This window comes from Doryrhamphus excisus, linkage group LG12 (assembly GCF_037039965.1).
Source record: "Doryrhamphus excisus strain RoL-2023G ecotype Guam linkage group LG12, RoL_Dexc_Guam_v1.1, whole genome shotgun sequence".
Classification (NCBI taxonomy): domain Eukaryota; kingdom Metazoa; phylum Chordata; class Actinopteri; order Syngnathiformes; family Syngnathidae; genus Doryrhamphus; species Doryrhamphus excisus.
In genome coordinates, this window is record NC_136368.1 from 21688413 (window position 1) to 21716317 (window position 27905).

The 27905-nt window shown below is 42.3% G+C and overlaps 3 protein-coding genes across 7 annotated transcripts; 2 read left to right on the forward strand and 1 right to left on the reverse strand.

Moving 5' to 3' along the window:
* Positions 1-1306: 1306 nt before the first annotated feature.
* On the forward strand, positions 1307-7652 carry gabpa (GA binding protein transcription factor subunit alpha). 2 transcript variants are annotated; one of them, XM_058082061.2, is made up of 10 exons: positions 1307-1476; positions 3230-3322; positions 3407-3551; positions 4583-4667; positions 4742-4966; positions 5089-5283; positions 5359-5415; positions 5783-5905; positions 6315-6507; positions 7057-7652. In XM_058082061.2, exons 2-10 carry the CDS (start codon positions 3246-3248, stop codon positions 7271-7273), a joined length of 1317 nt encoding a protein of 438 aa, XP_057938044.1. In that variant the 5' UTR covers positions 1307-1476; positions 3230-3245; the 3' UTR covers positions 7274-7652. The 2 variants fall into 2 exon arrangements, with proteins under 2 accessions (XP_057938044.1, XP_057938045.1); XM_058082062.2 differs by lacking the exon at positions 1307-1476 and adding an exon at positions 1494-1731.
* Positions 7653-7692: 40 nt separating this feature from the next.
* LOC131135777 (amyloid-beta A4 protein) lies at positions 7693-18088 on the reverse strand. 4 transcript variants are annotated; one of them, XM_058082060.2, is made up of 18 exons: positions 17822-18088; positions 16419-16586; positions 16220-16349; positions 16031-16143; positions 15391-15584; positions 15116-15312; positions 14864-15031; positions 13103-13236; positions 12967-13041; positions 12733-12891; positions 11282-11410; positions 11121-11220; positions 10969-11036; positions 10713-10851; positions 10594-10647; positions 10337-10428; positions 10095-10241; positions 7693-9974 (listed from the first exon to the last, which is right to left on the reverse strand). In XM_058082060.2, exons 1-18 carry the CDS (start codon positions 17882-17884, stop codon positions 9873-9875), a joined length of 2232 nt encoding a protein of 743 aa, XP_057938043.2. In that variant the 5' UTR covers positions 17885-18088; the 3' UTR covers positions 7693-9872. The 4 variants fall into 4 exon arrangements, with proteins under 4 accessions (XP_057938043.2, XP_057938040.2, XP_057938041.2 ...); XM_058082057.2 differs by lacking the exon at positions 14864-15031 and having other exon boundaries at positions 11282-11413; positions 17822-18085; XM_058082058.2 differs by lacking the exon at positions 14864-15031 and having other exon boundaries at positions 17822-18084.
* A 3728-nt stretch (positions 18089-21816) lies between these two features.
* jam2b (junctional adhesion molecule 2b) lies at positions 21817-27253 on the forward strand. The gene is made up of 10 exons (XM_058082936.2): positions 21817-21963; positions 23404-23469; positions 24233-24343; positions 24483-24632; positions 24970-25151; positions 25237-25345; positions 25432-25539; positions 26593-26611; positions 26687-26729; positions 26834-27253. Exons 1-10 carry the CDS (start codon positions 21924-21926, stop codon positions 26870-26872), a joined length of 867 nt encoding a protein of 288 aa, XP_057938919.2. The 5' UTR covers positions 21817-21923; the 3' UTR covers positions 26873-27253.
* The last annotated feature ends 652 nt before the right edge of the window (positions 27254-27905 follow it).

The following is a 27905-nucleotide window of genomic DNA, read 5'->3' on the forward strand; positions in this document are numbered from 1 at the left end:
ATTTACAGTTCCCAAATTACACTACAAATATTCTGTCTGAGAGAAAATACAGTCATTATGATTGCAAACATTTTATTTTTTAAATGCAGCAATGTAGTTTAAACGTGCTTATTTTTAATGAGTTGGTATCGGACGTGTGCACCAACGGACCATGTACGATACCGCGTGGGCTTCAAATTAAGAGTCGTTGTGAACTTAGAGTAAAAATAAGATACGATGTATAACCCAGATATGATTGTAAACCTATATAGTTCTGAAAGCTCTATTAATTTGTAATGATTATACTAATAAACGGATTAGGCATTATCAGTGTTTGAGGTTGTAGTTGGGGGAGTGTGGATATGTGCATCAAAATTACCCCCTCCCATGTTTTGCATTGAAATATCATATAGTCACACAAGAGAGCAAAGAGAATATATGGCACATAATCAAATGTTTATTGAGTAAGCATTTTAAAGACACTCAAAACAACACAAGAGCAGACAGACTTTTTGTCAGGAGTGTATACAGTATAGGAATTTTTCTTCATTGTATAAAAACTGCAATCTTGTTTTGCTACATTTGTTTTCACATCATGATCACGCCTTGTTGGGGGTGGACTGTGTTTTTCAGTAGGTGTTTCACTTCTTCATTTTGTCAAGCACGATTTACATATAATCATGGGTATGGAAATTGCAGTTTGAATCTGTTAAACGTTGTACAACAGGAGTATATGGGATTGTTATTGTACACTGTACATCGCATGCACGTCTGAATCTTTTCCAACGCTGCAGACTTGTGCGGCACGATTTAACATGTATGACCACTTGTGGACTGCTGTTGACTAGCTTGTTAAAGACTTCCTCATTTTTTTCAAACACGTGACTTTCGTACGATAATGCATAAGGTTTCAATGCAGTTCAACATTTTGTATTACATGATTATTTCAATACAAATAGTAGACATTATATATATATATATATATATATATATATATATATATATATATATATATATATATATATATATATATATATATAATTACATCCCCCCCCAAAGCTTTTAATCAAGTATGCTTGTGTCATGATTACTGTGTTGAAAGTTTTACAGTCACGATGTACAGCGATTGATTGATAATGATTTTAAAAGTACAAGCATGTCTTGTGCAGAATTTTTGGTTACGATGACTACTTGTTGTGGACTGTTTTGACCTCATTTTGTCAAACACGTGATTTCTATGCTTGAATGCGAGCTTGAATCAGTTGATACGTCTTAGTGTATATGATTAAAGAATTAAAACAAGTTCCGAAGGTCGTGTTTGCTTTCCAGGCAACTTTTGAGGCTAACTTCAGTCATGCCAGTTAGTCTCCGCCCTCCTCTCTGTTGAGTGTGTAGTTGTGACAAAAAAGTTCACCTCGACTGAGGGAATATACTCAGCCTATCTCCCCGAATTGATCCAATTTCAACATTTTACCCCAAGACCCAAGGGTTTACGAGGTATGGTTTGGTCTATTTTCCTAGACGAAGTGGCATAACAAAGTGCCTCCATTTTGTTAGCCACACTTGGTCTATTCCCGCTATTTTGTGCTAGCTTAGCAAAGTTAGCCTATGCTAGCCTAGCGCGGAAAGGCCGCCTGTCTTACAAGCTAGAAACGAAACTTTGTGTTTATACCATCGCCACCAACGCTACATAACAATACAGAAGACACACAGATCTGTAAAATTGACTTTGGAAGTTGAAAGTTACCCGCGGTGAGTATTAGCTTAGCCGCCTGCTACAAACACTCGGCTAGTTACCGCACGACGTTAAATGATAAATGGGCGCCCTCGCCCCACACTTGTATCCACCATCACAGATAAACACTGTGTTTAATTTAAGTTTAAATGTATACGGTAATCGCTGCGTGCACTTTTACGTTACCCCTTTAATAACGCGTGTCTTGCTGAGAGGAGCTGCTCTCGGAAGTCTATCAACGCAGTTAAACCTTTGCCAGGATTTCCGGCTCCTTTCCATTTGCCCTATGCTGTTTTGTTTCCGTTTATTCTATTTCCGTTTCTAAAACTTTCACCCATTCAGAGTTCAAAAATGTGATTTAAAGACCGTATTTTGTTTCCTCGTGTCTGAAACACAAGGCGTGCTTGTTTTTTCAAAGGATATCGTTAAGCGTTTCTTCTGCTTGCCTCGCCCCACGCCTTCGACCGCATTCGGGAATGTTGCTAACTTTGTTTGCTCTCTCCACCAGCGTCACCGACTAACATGTTCGGCCTGACGTTAAGTTCGTGGCAAATGTGATCCCCACAACGTATTAACTACACGATAGTGGACATTTGTGTACTTTAGTGTGCGGTGGGCCTAGCGTTTGGCCTTAAGACGACAAAGCCTCGCCCTAGAGTGTTGCTAAACGTTAGCGGCTGGAGCAGACAAGCGGTCAGCTGTCCCAGTGGAGGCTGACGGGCCTTGTAGACATCATGCACATTATACCACATTCAACCGGCGGCCCAGGGGCCAAATGAGGCCCATGAATTACACCAGGACCAGATATTAAGTCGTAAACTTGAGAGCGATGAGCATTTCTGCATTAGATTCCTAAAAACAGCAGTGATTCATAAGAACAGCAGAGTGCTCCTTTCATATACAGGATCTTTGACCTTAGCTTTCTTATATAATATCAGAACTATTGTGTTCAATAGCCTAGCTATAAGCAGTCTTTCCCCATACATTCATCCCGCCACAATTACATTTGGCCTGCCACAGACAGATTTGTTGGGACACTTTTGACTCCCGCTTACACTCACATTATAATGGGACTTGTGTCTCACCACACGTTACATAAGTTAAAAGCAACCTTTCATAATAGAAATCCAAATAATCCACAGAGAAGTAAAAACCCAAGGCCCGTTTGCTGACCCGTGCTTGTAATAAAGACGTGTTATGGGGAAGGTATCCTTAAATTAGTTATGGGAAGTTGAGCTACAGTTAATTGATCAAGGGGATTTAGTTGCATGAAAGTATATTAGGAATATAATTTAATTAATTATAATAATTAAAATATAAAAAAGGAATATAATTTTCACAGTCACTGTCCAAAGAAAAACATTTTTAAACCCTTTTATCCCAATGCATCACAGTGACTTGCTTTTAAACTAACCTGAAGAACAAAGATGTGGGAAAACAAGCCATTGTTTGAAACAATATACTGTATTAAGAATAATGCTTAACTGTAATAATGTTTCCTTCCCTTTCCGATAGTTCGACTCTTGAGACCATGTCAAAGGCTGAAGGAGAAGAGATGATAGAGATCGAGATTGACGAACAGGAAAAACAAGGATGTTTGGAGGAAGGGTGAGGAAGCTTGCACATGTTTCTTCTCCAGACTTCTCACTTGGCATAAACTCTAGTTACATTTATTTCTTGTCTGGCTTGTAGCATAGAGGAACAGACCATCATGGCGTCGGATCTGATTCAGCAGGACATCGACATCAACGAGCCAGTGGGCAATTTGAAGAAGCTTTTGGAGCCACGCATCCAGATCTCACTGGATTCATATGACATATGTTTGCAGGACATTCAGGTAACGATGTTGGTGTTTAATATTGTATTTTATTTGATGTTTTATAATGGCAAATACACAAAACCTCTTCAAGAAATTATTATTTGGAATACGACTTTGCTCCTAATTTACGGATTATAGAGGGCACCGCTATGTAAGCTAAGCTTTAGCTGTAAGCTAAATTTAGAGAGAAAAAAATAATTTAAATAGAATCTAATTTAGAATCAAATTTAAAGAGTCATTCATCGCCGCCCCCCTCCTCGTCAGCATCACAATTGAACAGCCTCCAAATTCCTTCATCACACACTTTGTCAGGCTCTCTCTTTCGTTGTGGCTCACTTTATGGCATGATTCATTCATTCATTCATTTTCTACTACCGCTTATCCTCACGAGGGTCGCAGGGGGTGCTGGAGCCTATCCCAGCTGTCTTGGGGTGAGAGGCGGGGTACACCCTGGACTGGTGGCCAGCCAATCCCAGGGCACATACAGACAAACAACCATTCACACTCACATTCATACCTATGGACAATTTGGAGTGGCCAATTAACCTAGCATGTTTTTGGAATGTGGGAGGAAACCGGAGTACCCGGAGAAAACCCACGCATGCACGGGGAGAACATGCAAACTCCACACAGAGATGGCCGATGGTGGAATTGAACCCTGGTCTTCTAGCTGTGAGGTCTTCGTGCTCGCCACTCGACCGCCTTACAGCCCCCACTTCATGGCAAATCATCCCTTTAGCTTGAGCTAGTAGTCCAGCTTTTCGAAACTGGAGATGGTTGGATGGTTGGTTGGCAGTCCAAGCAGAAGCTGTAGTTGTTATACACTTGATGGAATTTACTTAAGACGTGTCAGAGATTGCTGCATAAGACTTCCAAATGTGATATCAGCTTCCACTCCACTGAAGCTGCGGGCAAAGCATCATGGCAAATGTAGTTTTCAGCCATAAATTAGCCTCATCGCTGCACAAGTGTCCACTGAAGGGTTCAAAGGGTTACACAAACCAGGATTCCGTTTGGAATGATCTTATCTGCTGTGTTCTTCATTCCAGCTGCACCCCGATCACAGCCTCTTTGATCAGGGCGTCAAAACAGACGGAACAGTGCAGCTCAGCATGCAGATTATTACCAAACCAGGTACGGTCCCGGATTAGAATCTTCAAAGTCACCTAACCACAGAAGCTCGACATAATCCCAACCTTCTTGTCCAGGTGAGGAGAAGTTGAACATTTTGGAGATTGTGAAACCGGTGGAGACGGTGGAGGTGGTGATTGACCCGGACGCCGCCGGGGAGGAAAGCTCCTTGGTGGAGGAGGGCCAGCTCATTGCAGTGGAGCGGTCCGGCCTGTCCGACGAGACCTCGGAGCAGGTCACGCGCTGGGCGGCCGCCCTGGAAGGCTACAGAAAAGAGCAAGTGCGACTCGGCATACCGTATGGTGAGGAATAAGCGAAGGATCCTCCATCAAGGCCGGCAAAACACAGCATAGGCCTTTGCTCGCCCGTTATGGGAAGAAGAGCTTTATTATCGTGTGACATGGTGGTCTCGCTCTCTTGTTAGATCCCCTCCTCTGGTCAGCAGACCAGGTGATCCATTGGGCCGTGTGGGTGATGAAGGAATTCAACATAGACGAGATGGAAATCGGCAGCATTCACATCCCAGGTCGCGACCTCTGCTCATTCAGCCAAGAAGAATTTCTCCAGAAAGTGCCAAACGGGGAAATCCTCTGGAGTCACCTCGAGCTGCTACGCAAATGTAAACAACGGCGGTGTTGGTTTGTGGGGAAAAGAAGGTGCTGTGATTTGTTTGCTTAGTTTGTTTGAATTTCAGACGTGTTGGCCAGCCAGGACCAGTCCGGAGGCGATTCCACCGTCACCATTGATCAACGTGAGTTGTGTTAGTCAGTGGCGGCGTCACCAGATTGGGTTTTAACTTGGCTTTTATGAAAAGTACAATGCAAAAGTAAATTGTATATATATTTTGCGGGGCGCACAATGGATGAGCGGTTTGCATGTTGGCCAAGCAGTTGATGACCTGGATTCAAATCTCTGCTTGGACATCTCTGTGTGACGTTTGCATGTTCTCCTCGTGCATGTGTGGGTTTTCTCCGGGTACTCCGGCATAATTATCGAGGTCATTTTCCATTCATTGCGTGATGCATTCATTATCGTCAGTAAAAAAAGGTTCTTACAAAAAGACCTCATTACTTTATGACCAAACAATCTTTCCTGTCCCCCTTAACCGGGCTCCCCAGCTGTGCAGATAATACCAGCCCAAGTCAGCACGCCCACTGCCATTAAGGTGCTGAAGCAAAACCGAGGACCCCGAGCGCCTCGCATCTCTGGAGAGGAGCGCAGCTCACCTGGCAACCGCACAGGTATGCCCATGCTCTTTTTGTCTGTTCTTTGTCACCTGGGTTGGAGTGTACAGCATAACACAATGTATTTGTCGTAGGAAATAACAGAAATGGCACCAATCAGTTGCATGCATGTTGTATGCACTGTTTGAAGTAACTTTCTTCATTGACATCGTCAAACATACATGTGTAAATAAATAGGTCAACCACTGTTAAGTAAAACTACTCACACTTTGATGACACAAGTGTAGCGTATAAGTGAGGACGGAGGCTACTGAGGACAAGCGGTATAGAAAACTGATGGATGATTAGACAGCGAGGTTATTGCACGTGTGCCTTGGACTGGCCACAATTCAAGGTCACTCCAAAATGGAGTTGAAATGCAGTTTAACTGTGTGTGTGTGTGTGTGTGTGTGTCCTGCGGTTGCAGGCAACAATGGCCAGATCCAGCTGTGGCAGTTCCTGCTGGAGTTGCTGACGGACAAAGACGCCAGGGATTGCATCTCCTGGGTGGGCGAGGAAGGGGAGTTCAAACTCAACCAACCCGAGCTGGTCGCACAAAAGTGGGGCCAGCGCAAGAACAAGCCCACCATGAATTACGAGAAACTCAGCAGAGCCCTCAGGTTTGTTTCTTTTTCAACGCAAGCGTCGCTTTGTATTAGTCTCAGTAGATTAAGAACAACCTGCACAATTCAGCATAGCTTCTCAAGGAACAGCGGCTGACAGGGCTGTAATCTATTTGTGGTGGGGTTGGTGACATCATCTCATTTGCATAACCTGCCATTCATTCATTCATTTTCTACCGCTTTTTCCTCACGAGGGTCGCGGGGGGTGCTGGAGCCTATCCCACCCTGGACTGGTCGCCAGCCAATCACAGGGCGCATATAGACAAACAACCATTCACACTCACATTCATACCTATGGACAATTTGGAGTGGCCAATTAACCTAGCATGTTTTTGGAATGTGGTAGGAAACCGGAGTACCCGGAGAAAACCATAACCTGCCATGATGCACCTTATTATAATGGATGCTGTAGGAGAAACATGAAATCAAAATATTGGCATAAAGATGCCGCTTGTTGTGATGCGGTCCGCTAGTGCCGCCAAACGGAAGTTGCGAAACATGGAATTGCACATTTCCATGTGTACTTAAAGTTGCACGTTCCCGCAGGTATTACTACGACGGTGACATGATCAGCAAGGTGCAGGGCAAGCGCTTCGTCTACAAATTTGTGTGCGACCTGCGGACTCTGATCGGCTACAGCGCCTCCGAACTCAACAATCTGGTGACGGAATGCGAGCAGAAGAAAATGTCGCGGATTCAGATGCACCACCAACCCATCACCACTGTGACGCTGGCCACCACCACGATGGACAAGGACAGTTGAAGGCCTTCAATTCCACTTAAAAAAAAAACTCAACCAATGAACTCTTGACCTTCCTGACATGCAACTTGTTTGAGCTTTTGACAGCGGAAAGGAGGGTCGATGTCATTTTTGTGGTTACGGAGAGGTGAGTGGTTGAATGTGACTGAACTCATGTTAACGCCTTCCTCGTCCGTAGTGTCTGACAGACCACTGTATATACACCCACGCTTCATGTTTTTGATAGCCGCGATGACATGTGTATTTTCATATTTTTTCCTTTTATAGAAAGACCCTTTTTGTATTTTTATTTTAGTCTTTGTTCCCTTACAGTTTTGGACACTTTTTTTTTTTAATAAAAATGTCCACAAAGGGGGAATAAAGTGGCAAGCAATTTTTCTGAGATGTGGTCATTCTTTGATTCAAAGTCAGCCATACACATATACATTCAAAATTTTATTCATGATATGGAAGTAGAAACTTTTTAAGCTTAATACACAGCGAAAAGGGGGTTCTTCCTTTCAATTAAACATTCACCTGAATAAGAGCTTCAATTCACATGTCAGTGTCGGGATATATGTCTTGGATTCATACACTAAAACAGAATGAAGAAACCAAATGGGAAAGTGTTAAGATGGAGACTTAATGAATTTATACTGTGGAACTTCCAAAGATTGCACCAGATGGTATCTCAAGTGAGTCTGAGCTTTTCTTCATGTTACTCACCCCCCCCCCCCCCAAACTACCAAAGCTTATTAGCAAACAACCGAGTAGGAGGTATAATGCTAATTTTAAGATGTCGAATGAAGCTGTTTCATCAAACTGTCAAGGAGCTAAGAGCGATACAATAATCTCGTTGATCATGGTCAATTGGTTCCAGACCTGGCTGTGATAACTGAACGTAATCAAAAGTAGGATTCCTTGTTTAGGAATGGAATATACTTAGAGCATTGAAAAAACATGTTTACAACCTTCTAAATACGGGGTTTTAACATTATTAGAGCCCTCTAGACATGAATAACACCCCCGTTTGAAAATGCATCTATGCATTGTGATCTGTGGTATTCTACACTGGTCACTAGGTGTCAGTAATGTTACATTGACAAGACAATAGCCACAACAGGAAGTACTACACAGGATCCAGGTAAACAAGCCGTCAAGAGGGATCGAATACTGTTGACAACCGTATTTAGAAGACTTTTGTGAATGTATGGTGTCCTCGGAGAGGACATAGGTGCGAATTGGCTATCAAACCAAATATTATTTTTTATGCTCTAAATATTCCATTTATCCCCGCCTCTCGCCCAAAGACAGCTGGGATAGGCTCCAGCACCCCCGTGACCCTCGTGAGGAAAAAGCGGTAGAATATGAATGAATAAATGAATATTCCATTTACGAATAAGGAACCCTATAATTAACTGTGATAAAAAAGGGATGATTGTATTACTATTTGCATTATGTTTTGGTGCTCTGCTTTGGAGGTTCCACTGTCATTCCAAATGATCAGAAAAAATGGAAAAAAGGGGCCACCTCAGCCCCCAACAACCGGTGTACAATCAATAACGAACTATGGAATGATTTATGTGGAATGATGGAGATGATATCCCACCCTAGTACCACCCATTGGGTCAATAGGTATTTGTCAGCATTAATCACTATTTTTTGACGATAACATTTGGACTTTTCCTAAACAAAACAAAAAAAGGACAAGAGTGCATAAAACGCAAACAGTCGAACACAATCATCTTCCTTTCGGATACTAATACAACTTCATATATTACATATAGTATTTGTATTCTTTGCCCATGCAGCTAAAGCAACGGTGAAGCATGGAGATTTATAGAAACCAAAATAAAAGAGTGATTTAAAGCGACTTGATTATTTTGCTTCCTCTTCATATCACGTGAGGTCACAAGGAAAAGACGCCAGAAATGTACAATCCTGCCAAACCATCTAAGACGGGGGTGTCCAAAGCGTTGTGTACAAATAAAATGAAGCCATTATTAATGAGCTATACACTAATGGATATTTTGTACTGATAGCCTAGCATACTCTGGCGTGTCTTATCGTGTCCCTTCATTTTTCTGAACGCGGCCCTCGGTGGAAAAAGTTTAGACACCCCTGACCGTGTCGTCGTTTTTAACCGTATCCGCCATGAGCTATGTCAACGTAACAGCTAATTTCTTCCTTTACATATCACACTCCAAAAAACAGCCACCACTGATTCTGATCTACGGATTTCTTTTTTTTGTTCATGTTTTTAAACAAACAATCTAGAAATGTTTTGCGGCAAGCGCTGTAACGACACGATATTCTTGGTATGTGTCTAGACAGAGCTACGGTCAGTCAACCGGTTGCCCAGTACAAAGACTGCAATGGTTTTCATGTGATGGAGATGTGCAGGTGACACAGGGAACCCTTGTCCGGCTAAATGAGAGCTGATTCTTTGTGCAAATTGGGAGATTCGCGCGGCTTTGTTCCATGTCTCCTTCGCTTGTGACTGCAAAGATTCGTCCCCATCGAACCGCTGAAAGCAGTCTCGCCTGTCGGGAAAAGGTCAAGAGGAGCGAGACAACAGAACAGAAGCGGCGAGCGGAGGGGGCGGGGTCGGGGTTGATTTTGTTTAGTTGTGAATCTGCTCAAAGAATTTGTAGGTGGGGTTCTCGTAGCCGTTCTGCTGCATCTTGGCCAGATGACGCTCCTCTGGCGTCACCGCCGCGTCCACCTGAAGAACGACAAACACACAAAACGCCTTTATATGGAATATCATATTTACATGACACTCAGCTCAGAACATTCAGAACCAACTATTTGGCGAGAGCGTGTATTCCCGGTGTGCCTTTACCTCAATGACGCCGTGATGAATGGACGTATACTGCTTCCTCCTCAGCATCACCAGGGTGATGACAATGACGGTCGCTATGACAACGCCTCCCACCATCAGCCCAATGATGGCACCTTTATTGGAGCCCACATCTTCAGCAAAAAACACCTGATATTCCAAATTTCAAACAAAAGCAGACACAGTGTAAACGGATCCAATGGTATTCCCGTGAAGTGGTGCAGAATCCGGACTGCTTTTAGTACCAGTTTTTGATGGTGGACTTCATAGCCGGCACCTTGCCTCTCCTTGGTGTCCAGCCGCACTCGGGGCATCTCTTCTGGCTTCAGGGCTGACACTTGGAAAAAAAAAAAAAAAGAAAGGACAAAGTGTGATGATAAACATAGAACAGGAAATAATACGTCACTGGAGAGGCTTGTATGATGTTCACAACTTTTTTCTATTTTTATAGTTAGGGCACAGAAAGTCTGGCATGAGACGTTGGTGAACTACTAACACTTACCAGGGCGTGTGGGTAGTCCTCGATCTGGAACTGGGCGAGCATCGACGGGTTCAACTGTGAAGAAATAAGTTGCTCATGACGAGCCTATTAAATAGTGAGTGCAGGGGTGCGAGTGTTACCGTGGTTCTCGGTGTTGGGCTGGTTAAAGCTTTCAGGGTGGATGAAACCCAGTCCTTCGAGGCCTGGGTCCACGGGGGCGGAGCTGTAAGTCTGGTCGGGCATGAGGGCGTCGTTCCCGTAGCTCATCCTGCCGTCCACCTTGGTAAGCCGAGAGAGAGGAAGACCTGTTAACGTCATCTGTGGCGAGTCAGAGCCCGTATTTACATGCTTATTGAGTGCATGTGTTGGGTAAGGCGGTGGGGCGTCCTGACTCACTCTGGCGTCACTCTGCAGCGAGGAGACCTGCTGAGACAGCACAGACTGGACTCTCTGCACGATGACGGCTAGGACAGAGATGCGGCTTTAAAGCTCATCTGCGCTCGTTTGCGTGTAAGGGTGAAAGGTCATGTGGGAGAAGGCTCGCTTACAGACTTGGTTGTGAACCTCGTTGGCTACGTTGGGCACTTTGTAGAGCAAACCCACCGACTGGTTCATCCTCTCCTCAATCACACGCAGGTGGGTCAAAACCTGCAGGAGGATCAACGTTATCCGATATGGACGCTCTGTCTTTAATCCCTACGCGGCGTACCTGAGGCCCAATCTGCGCCGCCTTCTTGGGGTCGACTGTTTGGACGTGCTGGAAATGTTTGACCGTGTGCTGATGGTCTTTCTGCTCAGCCCGCACGTACTTCTTCAGCAGGCTGAGCACCTGACGAGGCTGCTGAGGGAAGAGTTGGACGTTAATGCGGGCGCTTCATTAAAGAAGCCGCAATCAGACACCAGCGTTATTGTCTTTGGTAGACCATGCACTCGGTGATTGGAGGAGCCTCAACTCAACTCAAGAGGTGTTAATTGGACGACAGTAATCCCTCCTTTACCGCGGGTAATTGGGTCCCCACCTAACCACCAAGTGGGATTCTTTACTTATAAATTGAAGATTTTCTTAGCTAGAGCATAGGAGGACTGTGTACGACCTCTAAATACTACTTTTAACACGATTGGAACCCTCTAGTCACTCGTATTCCCCAGTAGAGTCGACTAAATAACAGGAAAATAAGCCATTTCCGTTCTAAATACGAGTCGTGCTCCTCAGTGTTCCCTGAAAGAAGGACGGACAGGAAATGAAGTCACGGGTTCCGAGTGGAGTTTCAGCTTTGAGTGGATAACAGCCGCAGCAGCCGTGGTTTTTATTAGGGATTGATTTTTATTTGGGATTACTGTGCCTGTTGTATTCAAAGCTGCAATAGAACGCTGTTGTTCCGGCTATCAATTATTACAGTAACATTACGTTGATAAACTGGAGTCTCTAGAGCCAAAACTCGGCTCGGAATCCTCCACATCACTTCTTGTCCAATGTCCGGAAGACATTTATTGAAAAATAAACTTATTTTCTCTGATTATATCTACTATACTGGGTAATATGAGTGTATGGGGTTATAGGGGTGTTATCTCATGTCTAGAGGGCTCTAAGGAAAACCATATGTGGAAGGTCTTAAACAGGTTTTCTATGCACTAGCTACAAAAATATTTGATGTATAAATAAGGAGGGCTGCACGACGGACAAGTGGTTAGCGTGTGGAGTTCAATTCCACCCTCGGCCATCTCTGTGTGGAGTTTGCATGTTCTCCCCGTGCATGCGTGGGTTTTCTCCGGGTACTCCGGTTTCCTCCCACATTCCAAAAACATGCTAGGTTAATTGGCCACTCCAAATTGTCCATAGGTATGAATCTGAGTGTGAATGGTTGTTTGTCTATATGTGCCCTGGGATTGGCTGGCCACCAGTCCAGGGTGGACCCTGCCTCTCGCCCCAAGACATCTGGGATAGGCTCCAGCACCCCCGTGACCCTCATGAGGATAAGCGGTAGAAAATGAATGAATGAATGTGATAGAGTGAAGCTGCAAAATTTGAAGTTTTCTGGTTTATTAGTGTAGTTGTAGTTTGCAATAAGTGTGGACCTGCACTGTGGCAAGCATGTGTGTGTGTGTGTGTGTGTGTGTGTGTGTGTGTGTGTGTGTGTGTGTGTGTGTGTGTGTGTGTACCCTTGGAGGGTCAGCCTGTAGTGCGCTGAGGTAATTTTCCAGAGCCATGCGTCGGTGGCTGTTAAGCAGAGCTTCCACGCGTGCCATGTGCGTCTCCACCAGCTGCTGCCGCTCTCCGGCAGCCTCCTGCTCCAGGTCCTCCACCTTCTCCTGGAAGTGCTGCAGATCCATACGCTCAAACATTGCTGCAGTGACACTTTCATTTGTAACATGACGGTTGCCTTGCGCGTGTACCTGAATGACAGCTTTCTTGTCAGCACGTGGCAGGTTCTTGGCTTTCCTCTCAGCCTCCTCCCACTCCCTCATCACCTGAGGAACATGAAGCCGTCACAACAATGAACAAACACTGTGACAATGCACCGTCGCAAACCTGCGACATCTTCTCCCTGTGCTTGGCCTCCAGGCTTTCCTTTGCTTTCTGGAAGTCGCCGTGTTCGTTGTCTTCGCCGGGAGACTCGAGGTATCGATCCACAGCGCCCAGAGGACTGGGCACCATGGTGGGCACTAGAGGAGGGAGGAAGAAAGGAAGATGGAGGGAGAAAGGAGAAGAAAGTTGACTCGTTGCGGGAGAACATTTAAAAGAGGAAACTTCATTCAGTGTCAAAAGACATATAGTAAACATTTAAGAAATTCACTGTATTTCTTCAAATAGTGGCAATTAATGTGTTAGAAATTAATTTTAACAATATTTATGAATAACATCATCATTTTGAATAATGTGGCGATAACACAGTGGTCTCCATCATCAAATGTTTGGTGTTTGATGTATTGGTGTTTCAGATCGTTAAGCCATTTTAAAGCTAGAACCAAAAGACATAAAAGTTGCTTCAATTTGCATATGTTTTGTCAAATAATAGGCCATAGTCAACCACGAAACAGCAGTGATTTATTCATTCATGTATTTTTCAATATTTAATTGAAATTATGCTCATGTCACAGTTTATGCAATGTCAATGTATAACATAAAAGCAATAAGACACTAATCATTATTTTGTATGAGAGGCAAGAACATGAAATGCTGAGGTGAGGTATTTATTTAAGCGACCAACGCACCTTTTCTATTCATGGAGACACGTCGTCAATCAGAGCGAAAGCCACTATTTGCGTAAATAGAGTAACCAGGTGAGACACACAGGAGACGGGTTATTATGGGATACAGCGAGATAAGTGTCCCAGTGCAAAATGCGTGTTTATATTGGATGCATGCAGGCACTGGTAAGATAAGATGAGAAGTGCTGAGTCAGTATCGAGGCAGGGGCTTCTTCCTAGCCTTTTCCCTTCTCAGACACACACACACACGCAAATCCAGTACAATGCTGCACCGGTCGGCTGGTTTATAGACTTCCTTGGTCAATGGCATTGCAACAGCAAGGCATGCAAACACGTGCTCATCATCAGCACCAGCCGCAGCTTCCAGCTTTAAAGCTTGTCCTGCTCCACATGCTCGGAGTTAAGTATCAGTTAGAGTGACTGACCACTTCACAAGACAATGAGATGAGCGAGGGGATGATCGAGAGGCGATTACTGGATTATCAGGACGGCTTCGCAGCGATGGACAGGAGCTACGACATTCTGGTTGTTTTTTGTGGTATCAACATACTGGAGAATCAGTGCTTTAGAGTAGTCAGTGTACAGTATGTATAGCAATATAGACTGACTTATCCACTGTAAATGAAGCAAATGAGGCAACACAGTGCTATTATTGTCTGATTAGCAACAAAAGTGAGTGACCAGTAAGTGTGCCGACAGTCGAGCATGGTGGTGGTTAGTGTCATGTGTCATGGTCTGGCGGCACTGGGGAGAAACCTGAACCTCAACATGTACCGGAAGGCATTTCTTCATTGTGAGGCGCACATACTTATGTTACCAGCTATTCAGACAATTATTGACGGTAAATCCATATTGCTATACAAGTTGAAAGTCCTAAAATACTATCACGGTGCTGGCTGAAGAAGTCAAGCGATTGAGATGTCCTACAAAGTGATCAAATCCAACTGCCAGTCCTCAGATGGGTCAAAGTTGAAAGCAGGAAAAGCTGAGAGTGTGAGTAATAAAAGAGAGACAGTCGGCAGTCAGGCTTCAGAGAGTTGATGCGGTTTCGTCCACCTTCCCATCCCAGAACGTGACTTACACGAGCTGCTGCAGACAGCCAGGCAGTATTCCTCCGAATCAAAGTTATTCCTGTTGCCCCCACAGCCCCCGAACAAGAAGGGGGCGCAGCGACCCGTTTTGGGCACAAAGTGCCAACGCTCCAGCTTGGCGTGACACGGGCCTTTCACAGCACGCGCCCAGCAAACGGCTGGGGCGCGTATACACACAGACAGGTCAAGTCACCAAACAGAGAAATAAATCAAAGAAAGAATAAAAACTAAACTTTTGCTACCTCGGACGACCTCCTCAATGGATTCGGTGGTGGTGGTTGTCATGGCAACGTTTGCATTGCGTTCATAGCTATCCCGCTCATGTGTCATGTCCTCGTCTTCCTCCTCCTCATCTTCTTCACCATCCCTTTCAAAAGCATCATCCTCGTCCTCATCCTCCTCAGCAGCGGTGGGCTCCGTGTCCGCCTGCTGCGTCATGCTGAGGAGAAACGGCATTTAGAATCACACACTGTCCCACCGGATGGACAAAAAACATAACAATAAAAAAGAGGGATACCTGTTCTCGCTATTATCGTTAGGCTCAGATCCACCCCACCACACGTCTGACTCTTCCCTGTCCAGTCCCGCGCTGTCCGACTCCTGCTCAGCATCGGTCGGGCAGCACACGAATTCCACCCCTCGGAAACGATCGATGTCACACGGCCACAGCATCCCGTAGTCATGGAGGTTCGTGGAGCGGTCTGTGCAGGACTGATTTTGAATGAAAGATGCCAATTGTGACCTTAGTATGGTGAGAATCATCACAAGTCCAGCTTGTAGAGCTTTTCATTGTTCAGAAAGTGTAAAGTTGACTATATTTCATGTCTAGAGAGCTCTAAGCATGTTAAAAACCGTATTTAGAAGGTCGTAACAGTTTTTTTATGCTCTAGATAAGAAATCCTACTTGTGGAGATCAACTTTTCTGGAACCAAGTGCTGCAGCATTTGCATGGACATGCACAGTTGACATTAATTATGTTAGCGTGGATAGCTAGAGCCTTTCTTTAAGGCAAGTAATTTAATGTTGAGGGGAACTGATTATGAAGGCGGACATCTTAACAGTTAATTCATTCGAGCAACACCTCATAAAGGAGGCCAGATGGAGAACGATTAAATGACGTGTTAGGTCCGCCGCGGGGTGCTGAAACAGTGACACACCTCTTTGGCGAAAGTGTGCCAGTGCAGATGGCTCTCACACTGGTCCATACGCTCCTTGTGCAGGAACTTACACTTATCCGGAACCAGCAGGGCATCGCTCACAAACTCCCCGACTGAAAAGACAGATAATTTTCATTCTAAGAAGTTGAATAACCACATTGTACACGTGCAACTGCAGTAATAACGTACCCAAGCAGCGATAAGGTACCACGATGAGAGGGTGGCTGCGACACTGCTTGCGACCTTTCTTGCACCAGTTCTGGATGCTGACAGGCTGGTTGGCCTCTACCACGTTGGTGACCTGAAGCTCAGGGTACACCTGAAGAAATTTAACATTTGTTCCCTGCTTAGTCTCTTTCCATTCCACCCAGTTCCCTTACAAAAATACCTCTTGGCAGTACTGCAGGATGCCCTCCTTGGTGCCGATGCAGCTCTTAGAGCCGGAGGGGTCCGACTCCCACTTGCCACTCTGCACATTGATATGCATGTTGAGCTTGCCACAAAACATGGCCACCTGCGGCTCGGTTAGCAAACCCACTGAGTCATCAGCAGGCACCTGAAAAAGGATGAGCAATTGTTTAGTGAAGCGATGGCATTAAGATGGTGTGCACTACTGCTTGCAAACAGCACAGGCGCTGTTGATTTAGTAATAGTGAGAAAAATAACATTTAGGTAGTATGGGGATTAAAATGCAAAGACAATAGCTCTAAAAATTTAATAATTTCTAACTTCAGCTGTCATTCATTTCCACTCTGTCTTTAAGGACATACTGCAAAAACAATCGTGAACTGAAGTCAGTCTGTGCTGACGTCATCCATGTGGCAGATTTGGCCCGCGGGCCCTCAGATGAGCCCCCCTACGTCAAAGTGTTTGACATTCGCTAGGTTAGCATACTGTAACATTGGGGATAATAATGGGAAATCTGCAGTAGACGTGTTAAATTCTGTGGATGTTGCAGTACAGCCGTGTGTTTGATGCCCTCGCTTGCCCGATGAAAGCAAAACAGCCGCAAAAGAGCAAGCGCCATCTTGCTGGTTGTCAAACTGCATAGTGATCACTTTAGTTTATATAGCATCCGACAGAAGGTTGAAGTAGTGCCAGGCTGTATACAATTTACTCACTGGGAAACTAGCTACAAGCACACAACGTCGTTGTTGTTATCAGACCTAACAAATAAGCTGAGTGTAGCAATAACATGAAATGCTAACATGTTAGCATTTCATGTTATTGCTAACAAGCGTAAATGTCGTTCTCTACACCAGCTAACTGGCTACGTAAAACCAGTAGACTATCGCGTAAAACCGAGGGAATCATCGCTAAACGTGTAGGGCGTCGAATGGCTGTTGTGAAGAACAACATTGCCGTAGCAAGATGTCAAAAATGGCGTTGGGCCTTGGTAGCACTGCTAGCTCGGACGATGCTAGTTGTTAGCGCTGTTAGTTTGGAAGGCGCTAATTGTTAGCACTGCTTGCTTACGAGGCGCGGATACAGTGGTGTGCGGTAAACCTGTGCTGTATACACAGTAAATACAATGCAAATGGCGCACATACTATGATTAAAAAAAAACACCTTAATGTCAGACCTTTTAAAATGATCTTTCAACAAGCAAGCATGCTGTAACGGCTACTGTGTTATTTAATCTAAACTGGCATCGTTATTCTTCCTACCGCGTCATAATCATTCTGACGTGACAATGGTACCGTGGCCGCATGCCTCGTCAAAGGCTCACTGACGCTGGGTAACACGCTGGGCAGCGTATCGCTACTGGTGACTTGACTCGGTTCTACTCACCTCGGATGAGAGCGTCAAGGTCGCCGCAAGTAAGACCATAACCGCCACCGTATGTCCCCCCATACCGTCCTCCTGCCGGTATCCAAGTATCCTCTTGGCGGTGAATCAGTTCAGCAGCGGGTTGTTGTTATTGGTAATGTGAATAAATCAAGCGTGTTGACACGGACGTGGCGGATAAAGCGATCCCGATCCCCGTGATCCCTCCTTGAATTTCCTCCCGGGATGGATGGAGGCTGGATATGCTTGGATGGGGGCGGTGGAGGAGTGGGTGGACGGTGTGCTGTGCCTTCGGCGTATATTGTATCACATACACTATATATAACATATTTATGTATATGCACTATTAACACATATATATTTTGTACAATGTGTATTGTCCAGTCAGCCGTTGTGCTGAGTTTTGCATGCCTGCCAGAACGGACATCCACCTCGCGAAACGAATGCGATCAAACGACGGGCAAGAGTTGTCAACAGACTGTGAATGAGGCATGATGCAACAGTTGATCTCATTCGTTTGATATTCTTTATGCTGTAAAATGAAAAATAAAGGTCTGTATATTGATGGGGCTCCGTTCATTCATACTGTAATGACCCTTAGGGGTATTATGTGTTGTGTTATGTGTTGTATTTGCGCACGTATTGCCACGGAGAGATATGTTCCGGTTGCGGGGACCGCATCAGCTGCGCAACAGCGCTACCGAGTGGCCAACAAGCGAAGCTACACATTAGATCCTTACCGCCTCCATGACTATTTGTATTAATGACTGAACAGTGCCCACTATCGGATTGTATTGAAGATTGTTGGGTTTTCTAGTAGCAGAAATAGTTTTTTTATTTTGTTTCATTACTTTTTTCACTTTGCTTCAATCCATTCAATGTGATTGGCACAAACTCTTGCTCAGTGTCTATGACAGTCCATGAGTCCTCTACAGGTGAATTCTGCTGCCCTCCTTTGTCCAACATTGGTACATGCACATCACTATAATACCCGCAGACATTGTCAACGTTGGTATAGAATAATGTAAATATATATATTTTTTGTTACCTTGAACCATTTTTGGTTTACATATCCAGTATAATAATAATAATAATAAACGATATAGTGAAATTTATATTAATTTTTATTATAATAAAAATATATATATACATTAATTTATATAAATATATACATATTTTAATATTATAATATTTGTTATAAATATCATACACGGATACATCATTTTGAAAAGGAAACAAATATGAAATATAGAAATTACAGTATTTTGTCTAATTGGCAGACCATAGCACTCACTGTCATCGCTATACTTCTTTCAGCCACTAGAGGGCGTACCTGCATCATATCTGGAGATGGCTCTATTGCACTGGTTAATTGACTTAGCTGCTATTGCTAGTATACATAAGACTGTGTAGCATCAAGCTTTGGACCATCTCTTGCGGCTGAATAAGGCAACCAAAATATGACAGCCTCCACCTCCCCCACTGCGTGTGTTGTCGCAAGCTTGTGCAGCTGTACCTAATCTTGTGTCCAACATGTGGCGCACAGGGGCTTCATTATGTGAGGGCGCACAACACCACACAACACGCCTGTGGGAAGCGTCATGTGATGAGTGCACGTTGGCGTGTGTCATAGCGCGACAGCTGATGCCGTTGATCGTGAACAGGTGCTGCTGTGAAGATTTGGTACCCCCTGTATCTCTATCCTGTGTGTGTGTGCGTGTGTGTGTGCATATGTCCACAAATGCAAGCATGTGTCCCAAGCAAGCAGATAGTCCGACAATGGGCGCTTGTGTGGGCCCTGCAGGATAGAAACCTAATATGCAAGGACACGGTAGTAGCAGATCAGCCTGCAGCTGCTGCTTGGCTGCACAAATCATCAGGAGGCCTCAGCACCACCAACTGCTCATCATGTTAACGCTAACATCCAGCAATGCTAGCTATACTAGTGCTAGCATGGCGGGCTTTTATGCAGGAATCCTCACAGAAAAACATATTACAACTTTTTTCATACCATCCAGCTTTACACTCATAATATTTTTAATTACACGATTAAACGTATCACATTCTGACATCATCTTTATTATTTTTTCCTCTAAAATGAAACTTTTTCATGCAAGGTGATGACTTTTTACATGTCATAACACAATTTCCTGTCATGAACATTATTCCTTGTACTATCTTCCTCATGAAACGATGCATTTTGTGTGGTCATATTAGCTTTATGTGATATCTGTGATATGACAACATTTGTTCCCATTCCCAGAAATATCCCTTCTTCCTTGTTTTAGTCCAACTTGTTTGTGGCAAAAATAATGCTTTTTATTTTGTTAATGTCACATTTTCCCGATATTTTTTTTTAAATAATACAACTATAAGCTCTTAATTTTCTAATTAAATGACACATATTTTCAAAGTTTTTATATTTTCTTTATTCTTCTTAATTTTAGGACTTCATTCGCTTAGATGTTTTTATTTACAGGGGATGGGTGGGCTCAGGTGGTCGAGTGGTCATCTCCCAAGCTGAAGGTTGTCCTCCGTCTGCCTGTGATCATGTCTAAATATCATTGGGCAAAATACTGAACCCTGAGTTGCTCCTGATGTTGTGTCATCAGGAGGTAAATGGGCTAAGAGTAGCAAAGTGAGTACCTTAAAGGTGGAAAAGCGCTATAAAAGTGAAAGGCCATTTACCATTTACGACCTCAATGTCAGAATATTCTGATTTTTTTTCTCTGCGACTTTATTCTCGTAATTTTGTGAATTTATTTAAAAAAAATGTATTCTCAGAAATTTACAAACTCAATCATGTAATATTTGAATTTTTTTCTGTACGACTATCATAAATTCACCTCAATCTCGTAATATTTAAACTTTTTTTTCTCTGACTTTATCCTCGTCATTTTCCAACTTTATTCTGAAATTTGTTTGTTCTTGTAAATTTACGACCTCAATCTCATAATATTCCAACTTGTTTTTTCTCTGTGACTTTATTCGCTTAAGTTTTTTGTTCTCTGAAATTTACAACTTCAATCATGTAATATTTGAATTTTTTTTTCTGTATGAATTTATCATAAATTCACAAGTTTGTTCTCTTAGTTTTATTCTCATAAATGTACTACCTCAATCTTGTAATATTCCAACTTTTTTTCTGTATGACTTCATCCTCGCCATTTCACGACTTTATACTCAAATTTGTTTATTCTCGTAAATGTACTAATTTATTCATGCAATATTACAGCTTTTTTTCTTGTAAATGTGCAACTTTATTTCCATAAATGTACAAATTTATTCTTGTAAATAGTAAAATTCCTTTTATTCTTGTGATATTATGTGTTTTTTGTAAATTTTGGATTTTATTCATGTAATATAATGACTTTTTCTTGTAAATATACACATTTCTTTACATAAATGTACATCTTTATTCTAGTAAATTTATGATATGTCATGTGACAAGTCATATGACTTATTTTTATGAAAACATGTTACTTTAATCTTGTAATATTAGTTTATTCTTGTTATTTTATGACTTTACTCTTGTATTATGACTTTTTTGTAAATGTATGAATTTACTCATGTAATATTAAACATTTTCTGTGTGTAAATGTTCTACTTTATTTGCATAAATTCACAACTTTACTGTCCGAAAACAATTTTATTCTCGTCATATTAGTCCTTTTCGTTTGTAAATGTACAACTTTATTCTTATACATTATGACTTTTTTGGGTAAATATCTGACTTTTTTCTGGTTAATTTAGAACTTTATTCTTGTCACTCAGATTAGTATTTTTTGGAATACGCTGTAGTAATTTCTAACTACTATGATGACAATTTAAAAATAATATGTAACATTGCAAGTTTATTTTTAGAAAGTGAAACCCTGGCAAATTTGGGACCAAAGTTCCATATCGTCTTGATGAAGATGACGATTAAGCAAAACAAAGTGTCGTCACGGTCACGTGTGGTCATTTGCTACACGACCCCCCCCCAACACACACACACACACAGCCTGAAAGTCCACCAGGCACACACGCACACGCACACACACGCACACACCAGAAGGAGAAGAAGAGGATCTAAAATCCACGCGTGGACGAGACGACTGTGAAGATGTTGCCTCTGCTTCCTCTGCTTCTCCTCTGCCTGCACTGTAAGTCTTTCTAACCGAGTCAAGTTGCGTTTGAGTACTCATCAAAGTTTAGTTCCGCGTGTTGCTGCAACGCAAGACTTTCAAACGGACAAAATATTCACTAAATCAACATTTCCGTGTCGTCTTTATGCACTTTTGAGTTATAATCCCACGTTTATGTGCTCATCATGAATCCAGAATATATCAACGTGCGTTAATTGTGTGCAAGTTGACCCGTCGATGACGTCACCGGGAGATCTGCCAGCGACCTCTTTCATTGAGGACAGTAGTGATGCGTTCAGGGGGGAAAGAAGGCAGGGAGTGGTTGCACGGTTGTTTACACTTAAGTCCGCTCTGATGCCGTTTGAAGGCGAGATGTGCAGGCAGATGAGATGGCAGATACCCCCCCCCCCACTAAACGGGCCTTTGATGTTGGCCCCAAATAATACCATAACCCTAACCCAATGCAAACAATGCAAAGCTTTGTTGTCGCTGTCAGGAAATGTTAGTTCTTGACAGAATATGAAATAAAACACTAGAGTGTGTACTGCCATGTGTACTGCCATGTGTACTGCCATGTGTACTGCCATGTGTACTCCCATGTACTGCCACCCCTCCAATAAATGTTGGGACCTTCCTGCTTTTCTGGTGCAGGTTTTGGACTATTTGGACTACCCCCCCCCCCCCCCCCCACACACACACACACTTTCATTTGACTCGGAGGTTATCATCCTCCCCACAAAGTCATCCATCACTTACATTCCTTAACAGCATTGCTCCTGGTAGCACCAGGCTGGACACACACACACACGTTCTGGTAATATATGTCATGCTAAACATTTTTGTTTATTACCAGAAATTGGATAAATTCCCATAGATAATCCAAAATACCCCAAGATGAATGAATGAATTAATGTAAAAATCAATTAATGCATGAATGAATGGATGGATGGATAAATGAATGTATGAATGGATGAGTGAATGGATGAATGAATGCATGCATGGATGGATGGATGAATGAATGAATGAATGGAAAATTAATGAATGCATAAATGAATGAAAAGATGAATGAATGAATGAATGAATGGGTGAATGAATGGATGGATGGATGAATGCATGCACAAATTAATGAATGGATGAGTGAATGGATGAATGAATGGATGGATGAATGAATGAATGAATGAATGAATGAATGAATGCATGAATTGATTGAGTGCATGCATGGATGGATGCATGAATGCATGCATGAATGCATGAAAAATGAATGGATGCATAAATGAATGAAAAGATGAATGTATGGATGAATGAATGAATGCAAAAATGAATGAGAAGATGAATGAATGAATGCAAGAATGAATGAAAAGATGAATGAATGGATGAATGAATGCATTTTTTCTCATAATTTTCCAACTTTATCTGGTAAATGTAGGACTTTATTCTGGTGTTCCGTTCCTCCTGCAGGTCCTGCCGGCGTGTCGGTGACAGTGAGCGCTAGGAAAGCCACAGTGGAGGTCCACGAGCACACAGGTGACTGAGACTAGTTCAATTTATGACTTTGTTTGGTAAACTTACAACAACTTTTTTCAATTTTTTTCAAACAATTTTTGGCCGATTTTATTCACTTCATTTTGCAACGTTATTCTCGTAATATTACAACTTTTTTTCTTGTAAATTTACAACTTTGTTTGATAAACTTACATTTTTTTCTCTTAAATGGATGACTTAAACTTTTTTGGCAACTTTATTCTCTTAATTTTGCAACGATATTCTCGTAATATTACTTTATATAACTTTTTTCTTGTAAATTTACAACTTTTTTGGTAAATGTACAACTTTTTTGTCTTAAATCAACGACTTTTAACCTTTTTGAGGACTTTATTCTTGCCAATGTTGACTTTATTCTCGGAATTTTGCAACTTTTTTTCTCAGAATTTCACACCTTTATGTTGTAAATGTGAGAGTTTATTCTCTAAATTTTTGACTTTTTTCGACAGTTTTTTCTCTTTAATGGATGACTTTAACATTTTTCTCTTAATTTTGACTATGAACTGTGACTTTTATGATGGCAAGTTGGAATATTACAAGAACATGTCATAATAATAATAATAATAAGAAGAAAATAATAAGAAAAATGTCCTAATTAGCCGAGAAAGGACAAAAAGTGACTATAAAACGTGAATATTCCAAAAAGTTGACGATGCTGTCCAACATGCATGAACAACATTAAAGGGAAAATGAATTCATCAACGGTGACCATACGTAACGTCCCTACTGTCCAATATCCGCCCAGATGCCGTCCTGTCCTGCGAGTTCCGAACCGAGAAGGATCAGAACCCTCGTATCGAGTGGAAGAAGAAAGGAAAGGCCGTCACCTTCGTCTACTTTAATAACAAATTCACTGGTGAGTCCCGATGTTAGCCTTGTAGTCAGTCAGCCGTCAGTCAGCCGTCAGTCAGTCGTCAGTCAGCCGTCAGTCAGCCGTCAGTCAGCTGTCAGTCAGCCATCATCTGTTCACTTCTTCACCTCCACCGCGAGCGCAGGCTCCTACGCAGGCCGGGCCAAGATGGAAGGAGCCACGCTGACCATCCACTCTGTGACCGAGAAGGACTCTGGAGAGTACCGCTGTGAGGTCACCGCCAGCCAAGACCACATCAACTTTGGAGAGGCCACCGTGGATCTCCGTGTACTTGGTACAGTCTGTTTCTCATCACGACTCATACACCTCACCATCTATCTAGTCCTATTTTTAAACCAAAGGATACATCATCTATTCCTGTCATTTAACATAATTGTTCTACAAACAAATGGACATTTTCAATGGACAAAATCAGAATTTTCAGAACATTGGGTCATAATATTATGAGGAAAAAGTTGTAAATTATAGTTTTCTGTGAAAAAGGTAAAAAAGTTACCAGAACAAAGAAGAAAAAGAGAAATAAAATCATACTTTAATGAGGAAAGGTATGCTAATTCACAACAGAGAAAAAGGTGAGCTGCAGCTTTCTTGACTTTGTATGTTTCAATCAGTGCCTCCTCACATCCCGTCCTGCGACGTTCCCAGCTCGGTGTTTGTGGGCTCCGACCTGGAGCTTCTCTGCAAAGACAAGCTGAGCGTTCCCCCGGCCATGTACAGCTGGTACAAAGACAACGAGGCCCTGATGGCCTCGGCCGACACGGCGTACAGCATGGACTCGCACAAAGGAACACTGGTGAGTCCACGTGGATGCCCGAGAACATGCACACGCCTCTTCCTCTTCCTCCTCCTGCTCCTCTCTGTTTTTTTGACTGGAGCAGAAGTTCAAAAGCGTGTCCAAGATGGATTCAGGGATGTATCGCTGTGAGTCCTCCAACAGCGTGGGGGCGCCCAAGAGTTGCGTGGCGCAACAACTCAAAGTTGTAGACTGTGAGTGTCTGTTGAGTTTCTCAAGAACAAAATACTTGCGTTGCACGTGGTGTTGTCTCCTCCTCACGTCAGGAATATTCTTTTAGATCCGGTGGATGCGGCCATTTTGATGGCAGGCGCTGCAGCTTTTGTCATCCTCACGCTTCTCTGCTGCCTCTGCGCGTGTTTCTGCCATCGCAGAGGATGCTGCAAGAGTGAGTACTTCTTCCTGCTTCCTGGTCTCGCCGGGAACCCAACCGGCTGAGCCCTAGCGACCGGCATGGTACATTATCTGCAATTAGAACCCTGATGAGTCGGGGAACCTACCGTACGTCTTGGGAACATTCACAACTTTTTGGCAAGAAAAAATCATTTCCGAAATATTATATATTTGACAAATTTGACGATTTTACAAGCAAAATTAATTTTAATGAGGAACAGATAATGTTAAGAAGAAAAGTAGTACTTTTAATAGAAAATTGAGAAAAAGTCACAATTTTACAAGAAAAAGGCATCACTTTTGCAGAAATTGAATTTTACAAGTACAATAATTTCATGAGGAAAAAGTTTTAATTTTACCCCCCAAAAAAGTAATTTTACAAGCAAAATTATTATTATTTTTTTAATGGGTTAGTGGAGTAAAGTAGACATTTTAAGAAAATTGAGAAAAATACATAATTTCACTGAAATACTTTTACCAGAGAAAACTTTTTTTTTTTACCAGAAAAAGTAATAAATCTCCCCCCAAAAGGGAAAAATTTCACAATTTTATGAGGAAAAGTAATAATGTTGTGAGGAAGAAGTTGTAATTTTTTTAAATAAAATAATTTTACAAAAAAGAAGAAAACTGTGAAAAAAATACAATTTTTTTTTTACAAGAAAAATAATATTTTTTTGCAAAAAAGGAAAACATTGTGATTTTATATCAAAATAATTAATTCAATAAGTTGAAATAACTCAAAATAACTAATTTTACATAAAAAGTAGTCATTCTACAAGAGAACTTGTAGACATAAAAAAAGACATAAGAATCCAATTTGGGAACACGAGACAAGCCGGGATATGGACTATGTCATGTAGCTATTACGTTGACCCACGGTACCAATGGCTCCCCGTTGTGAAACAATTGGAAAGTAGGAGAATCAAGGAACCTATGAGTACATTTAGGGAACATCAGATAACCCGGGAACATGTAACATCTAACCTGTTTTGTGTATATGAACATTTTTCATGCCTGACCCATCGGCCATGTTTCTGTCTCCAAGCAGAAGAGAAGAAAGCCAAAAGGTGAGCCTCTCCCCAGTGTTTCCTCATTGCCTCTTTGAGAACTCTTAACAGAAGGCGTCCACTTTGTCCTTCCAGCATCAAGTCCTACAACCCTCCTCCTCCTCCTCCCATCCACAATGTGAGTCTCCTACCAGAGCTTGTTTGCGTTGCCATTAAGTGTTTAGCTGATAACTCTCTCTAATGAAAGGAACTGACTGCTTTTTTCTATCTTTTTGCCTGCAGCTCATGAACTACAAACAAACTCAGTCTTTCATGATCTGACTTGTCCCTCTAACCACGTCCAACCATCCCAAAATGCAACATTTGTCATTCAATGGACTGGAATGTCGTTGCCCACGCTGGTATTTTCTTAAAAGACCAAAACCTGAAGCTGATTTTTGTAAAATCCTGGCTGGTTCCCATTGGTTTACATCTTTAATACATTTCCTGTATTAAAGATGCCTAAAGCAATCAAGTGTAGGTCAGTACAGTGGAAGCTTGGTTAGCATATGTCCCAGTTAGCGTGCTTTTTGGGTTAACGTCCCCCAAAAAATGTTCCTTGGTTTGCATACATTTTCTGGCAATATGGCGCACGTGTTATTCATACACTCTGTTTTATTCATTTAATAATGAAATTATCATTGAGAATTTTAATATAATAAAATTATCAATAATTATTAATTATTAATTAATATTTTAATATTATTAATAATTGAAAAAATATTCATTTAATATGTTGAGGAGGCCGTCAAAGAATTAAACAAAGAGGAGTTAGCACACTTTTGATCCAATGTTTTATCGTTCATAGTTCATTCATATTATTGTTGCAGCTGGACCACCCAGCATGCTTTTGGAAATAACAATTTCAAGTTGTGTGTTATGTTTAATGCTTAGTTGTTGATTCAGATGTTTTTGTTTTGTCGCACCGTGAGAAAGGGTGCTTGATGCCCGGCCCTGCTGCCAAATTCTTGAACCCGATGTGGCCCGCGAGTCAAAACGTTTGAAAGTAAAAGTATAATTGTAAAATTCAGTGTCACCATTTTTTGGGTTTACTTGATTTCTTATGGGAAAAAAATATTTGGTTAGAGTCTGCATTAACGACGCTAACCAAGGTTCCACTGTAACTGTATTTTTATTATATGCGAGGGCCAAAAAGAAAGAACTACAGGCTGCACTTTGGACTCGCTCGCCATACAGGATTACCAAGGTGGATAAAGGGCTATTTCTGCCTCTTCCATTCAGAAATGTTCAAAATTTGTGTTAGTATCGGAAACGATCTCTCTCCAGACTGATGACGGCGTCCATTTTCTATTAT